We start from the raw sequence: 7,529 nt of genomic DNA, 5'->3' as shown, positions 1-7,529 counted from the left end.
TCTGTGGTGTTTCTAGTCACTGAACACGTCGATGAAGCATCTGTGTGAGATCCTCACCAGCGACCCCGAGGGCGGGCCCGCGCGCATCCCATTTGAGACTTTCTCCTACGTCTACCGTTACTTGTCCAGAATGGACTCGGACATCCCCGAGGCGGACATAGAGTCCTATCTCGCCACTTTAAAGGACACTGCGTGAGTATGAGCGCTCCCTGCAATTCGAGTCCGTTCTGTACGTTAGAGAAGGTCCTTTCTCCCTCCCTCTTTTCTCTCGGACAAGTTTGTTCCTGCGCATCCTGCCGGTGCTGGGAGGGAAGGGCCACACACACACACNTGGGACACGGCGGGAGGCACACGCCGGCTCTGTTCCCACGCGAGAGGGAAGGTGTGTCCTGCCTTTGAGACGGTTTATCCAGAATTTATCTTGGTTCCTGAGCGTGCCAACTGGCGTCTGACCACCGTGCGTTAAAGCGGAAGATGGAGGGCACAGCTCCACAGGGACACTGCAGGCGGAGGGTGTGACTGCCCGCCTGTGTCCCTCGCGTGTGTCCCGGGACTGACAGACAGGGCCGCCCGCAGACCCCGCTGAGGGCCCTGAGAACAAGGGAGCAGAGGCGCGCAGTCGGGCTGGGCACCCCCTGCTCAGCAGGCCTCGTCCTCACCGCCGGCCTCGGGTCCCCTCCTGCCCGGGGCGCCAGGGCCAGTGTCCCNTCTGGGGGCCCCGCCCCTCCCCTCTCCGATGTCCCCGCAGATGTCTGTCCCCTTCCCCTCCTCTGCAGCCACACCCCTCCCCCTCCCCCTGCAGCTGGCTCCCCTCCTCCAGGGACGTGAACCCTGCCCAGCCGCCTCCCTTCTTTCCTGAGACCTCCAGTGCCACCCCGGCTGCCCCCCAGTGGCGAGTGATAGGAGGGGACTGTCCCCTCCACCCGCAGCCTCCCGGCTCCAGTCCCAGCCTGTCTGGACACGGTCACGCTCATCCTGCGTCAGCTTGGAGCACTCGCCAACCGCCCCCCCCATCTCAGGTCCTCACAGTGGGCGCTGCATAGACCCCGCCCTGTCACCTCGCCCCAGACCCACCTGTCCCATGGACCAAGGACAGCAGCAGCCCAGAGCAGAACTGNCTTCCCCCAGGGACCCCAGTCCTGTTGTGAAGCCAGCTCTGGACTCCGGGTGTCAAACCACCTGCTTGACCTTCCCACTGCAATGTGCGTGCGCGTGCCAGGCGGTGCGCGTGCCAGGCGGTGCGCGTGCCAGCAGAATTCACCTTCTTTCCCATGTGTTTTCCTCCCTGGTTTCCCCCTTCTGTAAACCGAATCACCCACCTCCCCACCAGGGAGATCAGAGCAGAGACCTCGGTGACCCTTAGATGATGCCTCTTCCCTCCCCTCCCCCTTCGTAACCCGTCTCACATCTTTCTGTGCTTCCCCCCCATTCCGATGCCCCACCGCCTCTAGCCGGCTGCAGTCCGCTGGCCTTCAACTGTTTCAGTGTTTATTTATTTTTGAGAGAGACAGAGACAGAGTGTAACTGGAGGGGCAGAGAGAGAGAGGGAGACGCAGAATCCGAAACAGGCTCCAGGCTCTGAGCTGTCAGCACAGAGCCCAACACGGGGCTCGAATTCACGGATGGTGAGATCACGACCTGAGCCAAAGTCGGACGCTTAATGGACTGGGCCACCCAGGCGCCCCCCGACCAACTTTTTAAATAGAAGGATACTTTTGTTTCAGTAGGGACTAAAATTTGAATGGTCAGTGAAGAAAACATATAAATAAAGTATGGACCGTTTCACCTAGAAATAATGCCTTTTTTTTTTTTTTTTATTTCTGAGAGAGAGAGAGACAGCGTGAGCAGGGGAGGGTCAGAGAGAGAGGGAGTCACAGACTGAAACAGGCTCCAGGCTCTGAGCTGGCAGTCAGCACAGAGCCCGACGCGGGGCTCGAACCCACGAACCGCGAGATCATGACCTAAGCGAAAGTCGGACGCTTAACCGACTAAGCCACCCAGGCGCCCCAATAATGCCCATTTTTATACAAGAAAATAGAATGCTGTCTTTTCAGAGGTAAGAATGACTGATTAGAGACCAGAAATCATCCATTTTTCTAGGTACAACTTTTAAATTATTTTGCATTTCACCAAAATGGTACCGTGCGCTGCAAGAAATTACTAATAAGTGTCTTTATCTGTTTCCAATTTAGAAACTCTAGAAAGAACGGCATGATAGGACTTTCAGATTTCTTCATTCTGACAAGGAAAGTTTAGGAAACCTCGAAAAGAAAATTCAGAAGACAGAGCCATTAATACAGGGGAGAACACTTTTTAATGTGACATAGTGCCTTTTAAAATCCTTGGCACCAAATACAGCTTGTCATTAACCACATACGTGTGTCGTGTGAGTTTTCCGTCGCAGTTGGGTGTGGTCAGCGCAACGCAGAGCCTTGCAAATGATGGCCCTTCACGAGCTTCTTGTAAGAACCTCGGTGTGAAGGATTCGCAGCAGGGAACCAGTCGTTTGAGTAAAGGGATCTATGTGGGCGCTGCAGAATGGGGGGAAGGGGCCGTGTAAAACTGACTGTTCTTTTTCCTCCTTGGGGACCCCCGGCCAGCGGGAGGGCAGGTGCTTGCGCCCTGGGAACCGCACCTGAGACGCCCCCACAGCATCATCTGCTGAAGCTGCAGCGGGGAGGGGGGCCTGGAGGGCGCCTGCTCGCTGCAAGAGCATCACGGCCAGGGAAACAAAGTGGACCATTCAGACCACAGAACAGAAACAAGCACCCCAGGGACACTTGGGTGGCCCAGTCAGTTAAGCATCCAACTTCAGGACTCAGGTCATGATCGCAAAATTTGTGAGTTCGAGCACCGCCTAGGGCTCTCCGCGGTCAGTGTGGAGCCCACTTCGGATCCTTTGCCCCTCTCTCTCTGTCTCTCCCCCACTTGGGTGCATTCTCTCTCTCTCTCTCTCTCAAAAATAAATAATAAAAACATTTTTTAAAAATTAAAAAAAAGGGGCGGCTGGGTGGCTCAGTTGATTAAGTGTCTGACTTCGGCTCAGGTCATGATCTCACGGTTTATGGGTTCGAGCCCTGCATAGGGCTCTGTATTGACCTCTCAGAGCCTGGAGCCTGGTTCAGATTCTGGTCTCCCTCTTTCTCTGTCTGTCCCTCCCCTGGTCACACTCCGTCTCTGTCTCTGAAAAATGAATAAATATTAAATTTTTTAATTAAAGAAATAAGCACCCCAAATCTTTTATATGCTTGCTTTATATAAAGTCTTCAAAATGAAATGGCAAGTAATATGCCTTAGATAATTTTACTGAGAACTTAGAAATGGTGCGGCTTGTTGGTTTTCTGCAGATCGGCCACCATAGTTATAAAATTTATCAAATTTTATTTATTTAAATAAATATATATTTATATAAAATAGATATCAAATTTATCAAATTTATCAAAGACTTGTGAAAACCCAAAGTTAGGAGGAATCGCTTCCTCCAGGGAAGAGAGGCCCCTCCTGTGTCACGTCTACCTGAGATCTAGGGACGCTTTTTGCTGCTGCCTCTCCCTCAGAGGACCCTCTGCCTGGCCGAGCCGGAGGGTGACCATCAGTGTCACTCAGTCAGCCCCAGAGAGACCTTCTCATGACAGGTGCCCGTCCAGGGGACCACGGACCGAGAGTGGGGGCCTGATGACTTTGGGGCCTGCTTGCTGCAAACGTCTGTCCATTCAGTAGAATTTGTGCTGAGGTGTGTCATCGGGAGGTCACAAGGGAGGGACACACAGCCTCTGCCCCCGTCACTGGAGGGCCACCAACATTCACCAAAAGAACTTCATCAAATTGCTGACGAGTCACAGTGCCTTGGGTCAGGACGGTAAACTTGGACAGAGTTTTATGAGACTGAGACTAGATGAATATCATCATGTGTAAACTCGCTGACGTGGACGGCTGAACTAAAAAATGTAGGTGGGATGCTTTTTCAGCCTATCAGAAAATCATAAGGTATTAAGGGACTGAAGTAGGTGAGTGGGTAAATATACTCTGGTGCATGCAGACACTGGGGTGTTACTCAGCTCTAAAAGATATGAGCTGTCGGGGCACCTGTGTGGCTCAGTCGAAGTGTCTGACTTCGGCTTAGGTCATGATCTCACGGTTCGTGGGTTCGAGCCCCGCGGGGCAAGGTCTGCTCTGACAGCGTGGAGGCTGCTTGGGATTGTCTTTCTCTCTCCCTCTCTGCCCCTTCCCTGCTTGCACTTTAAATAAATAAGTAAATTAAGTAAGTAAATAAATGAATGAATGAATAAATAAATAAAAGAAATGAGCTGTGAAGCCAGGAGAGCTGGAAGAGGTTTGAACGCATGCTATGAGGTGAGCAAAGCCAGTCTGAAAGGCTACTTACTATATGATTCCAAGTGTACGACCTTCTGGAAAAGGCAGACTCTGGAGACACTGAGAAGCCGAGGCTCCCCGGGTGGGGAAACGAAGACGTGCAGCACAGCGGACCCCTCTGTATGGTACCGAAATGAGAGAGACATATCGTTGCGCATCTGTGTCAGGCCGTGGACTGCAGAGTGCCGGGGGTGAGCTGTGGGGTGCGCTGTGCTCATCAGCTGTCTCAAGGGTCCCCCTCTGGCTGGCTGTTGACGGCACGGAAGGCGGTGCATATATGTGTGTGTGTGTGTGTGCGCGCACGCAGGGGGTATATAGAATAAAGGACTCATAACACCTGCCACCACGTGGGTGTAAGTAAACCAACCCCCATCAGTGAACAGGCTCTGGTGTTTGTCCCTCACCTCAAAAGATGGGTCTTCACAACGACTTTGTCATCGAACGGGAAATGGTATTCCCTTAAAACAGTGTGCAGCCCCTCAAATTGCTTGGGTCTGATTCGATGCCTCACAAAGGCCCTCCGGTTCCAGCAAAGGGAACTGGGCACAGAAACATGAACTTACCTTTGTTGAGTTGATACCACGTGACCATACACGTCATCTCGGGGAACGACTAGAACGCATGTGCTGTTTCTGGGGATAAACGCACACTGGAACAGTCAGGCACAAGCGGGGTTTCCAGAATGTTCTTTAGAGTGGACTCTGGGTCAGCAGAGTTGGAAGTGGTTGTCCAGCCCAATCTGGTCCCCTTAATGGTGGCCCTCCGGCCGTCGCAGCGAGGACTAAGAAAGTAGCCGGTTAGATCTGACCCCAGCCTGAGCTCTTGGGGCTCTTTTCCCGTCCCTGCCACAACCCAGAATGGGGTCTTCTTCTGGGTCACCCCTCGGTGTGCCTTCAGCCCCAGAAGCTGTCCCTCCATGGGGACTACCACCCCCGGGTTCCCAAGTGTCCAGAGAAAAAGGTGGAAAATGAACTAATTTTATAATTAACAAAGCATTAAGGGGAGGTACTTTTCTGTCTCACTTTTGCCGGAGAGCCTCCAGCACCTTGTTCTGGCACCTGATTAAGAGACTGCGCTGTGTGCCAAAACTGGATGGTTTGCTCTTCAATAACTGGATTCCTAATGTTCAGACAGAAGACTTCGTCTCATTAAAGAGAACACTTTTCCTGTCCCCATGCCGGTCCCTTGCATCCTTGGATTCACTTTATCCTTCTCCGTTCCCTGCGCTCACGTCTTTTTACAACAGCCGTAGGAAGCTTGGCTTTCAATCGGATTGTTAACTGTCTTTGGGGGCTGACTCAAATGGTTTAATTAACAACTACAAGCTTGTTGCAAGTATCACTAATTAATGCCTTGGATAAAATAGACCATTCAAGTGACAGGAATGTTTGAGCAAAGTTGTCCTGGACGGAGACCAGCAAAAACACTCCTCGCTAGGGGTTCGGAACCGTGCTCTGCCCACACGCGGAGAGGAGGCAGATGGCCTCATCTGGATTGGTACCTTGGGAGACAAAAGAGATTTTTCCAATTAAAGTCACTTAAAAAAACAGACTTCACAACGAGGGAGGCCAAGCATTAAAAAAAAAAATAAAAAAAACCAAAATAATCCCTGGCATTTGTATGGTATGGACTTGGAAAATATCTGCTATCCCTTCCTTACAGGGGAGTGGGTTTGGGGAAAGCCCAATTGGAAAAGTCACAAGGTGCACGTCAGCCGATGACGGCTTTGACCTTAGGAAGTGTCTGTCCCGCTGAAATGCACATCCAAAGCCCTGGCCCCTGCAGTGCAACCAGAGTGATTTCGTCTTCTGCCTAATTCTCTCTGTCCGCTTCTGTATTTTTCATCTTTAGAGAAAGAGGTTTTGGTTGCTTGTTTGGTTTGGTGTTTGTGATGAGTAAGCAAGAGAAAAGGGGACGTAGAGACGGCTCTGGAAGCACACAGTCACCGCTCATGACGAGCTCTGAGGCGATTGGGCCGGGCCGTGGTAATGCTCTGAAAATGATGTTAGCTACAAGCCGCTCAATTAACTTCCAAGTAGCTGTTATGTCTTGGCGACCCCTGGCATCCTTGCGAATTCTTGTAACACCAGAAAACCTAGCTTTACAAATGCTTTTCAAATGCAATGAGATTTTTATGTGTACTCATTTTCACAATTAATGGAGAAGGAATATGTAAAGTAATCATTTATCGAGTTTCATGTTGCTATTTCCATACTCGGAGGCCTCTAATTTTTTTCAAGTCAAACATTTCCAAAGCTCCTTGAAGACGCTCATAAGCCTGAGGCTAAACAATAAAAGGGGTCAGACACTCTATAGGGAAAATTCTAAGTCTTATGCAGAATTAGTTCTCCTTGATGGTCAAAGTACATTCTCACTGGAACCCCCTGAGGTGGGTGCAGAAGTATAATTAACCCCATTTTCTAGGGCCTGAACCAGAACTCAGAGCCAAGGGCGTCCCGGTTCTCCTGGCCCAGGGCTCAAGCCCACCCCTAACCTCACTTCCTTCCGCTCTGACTCCTCCTGCTTCCCACGTTTCTTGAATCTGCCCATTTCCCTGGTGCTGGCTCTCCCTGAGGTTGCAAGAGCCAACGGGAAAGGAAAGTCGAATGGGTGTTGATGCATTAATGCCCCGTCCTTCCCAGATGGGTCCTTCCCGGGAGCGTCACCTCAGGATGAGCCTGTCCCATGCGCAGATGGAGCCAGAGGACCTGGGACAGACAATGGCCCTGTTCTGGGCATGGGCACCACTTGGCCAACTCCCAACCCCCAGTCTCATGCTCGAATCAAGCGTGAAGTGAACAGAGGCCTGACCAGAAGCCGGACAGCAGACGCTTGTGCCCCGGCAAACGCTGGCCAGTGGGGCCTCGGGGACGTCTGGGCTGGGAGAACACCCTGGCTTAGACGGAAAGGCATTTATCCAGCATCCGTTAAGGCCTGTGTGAAGGTCTTACAGCTCATTGGATTCTCACAGCAGCCGCAGGAGGCGGGTACTCGCATTACCCACATTTTACAGATGGACACACAAGTGTGGAGCGGGCCACCTGTTTAGGGACACTGTGTCACAGAAGACTGTTAACCAAAGTGTGGCGAACCCAGGGGAACCCAGGAGGGAAGGCACAGGGCCCTGGGGCAGCCATGGTGGGCGCTTCATGACC

The 7,529-nt window shown here is 51.8% G+C and overlaps 1 protein-coding gene across 1 annotated transcript in view; it reads left to right on the top strand.

Annotated features, from left to right (window-relative positions):
- The window catches only part of ROPN1L (rhophilin associated tail protein 1 like), a 17,033-nt gene extending 14,659 nt beyond the window's left edge, over positions 1–2,374 (top strand). Inside the window, exons 4-5 of the mRNA XM_077749438.1 lie at positions 17–192; positions 2,193–2,374. Of these exons, the coding sequence (XP_077605564.1) occupies positions 17–192; positions 2,193–2,256 (240 nt within the window). The 3' untranslated portion in view covers positions 2,257–2,374. The remainder of the gene's footprint in view (positions 1–16; positions 193–2,192) is intronic.
- Positions 2,375–7,529: the final 5,155 nt, after the last annotated feature.

This window comes from Crocuta crocuta, unplaced genomic scaffold (genome assembly GCF_008692635.1).
Source record: "Crocuta crocuta isolate KB4526 unplaced genomic scaffold, BGI_CrCroc_1.0 scaffold89, whole genome shotgun sequence".
In the NCBI taxonomy this organism is placed as follows: Eukaryota; Metazoa; Chordata; class Mammalia; order Carnivora; family Hyaenidae; genus Crocuta; species Crocuta crocuta.
This window is presented reverse-complemented; position numbering and strand designations above follow the sequence as displayed.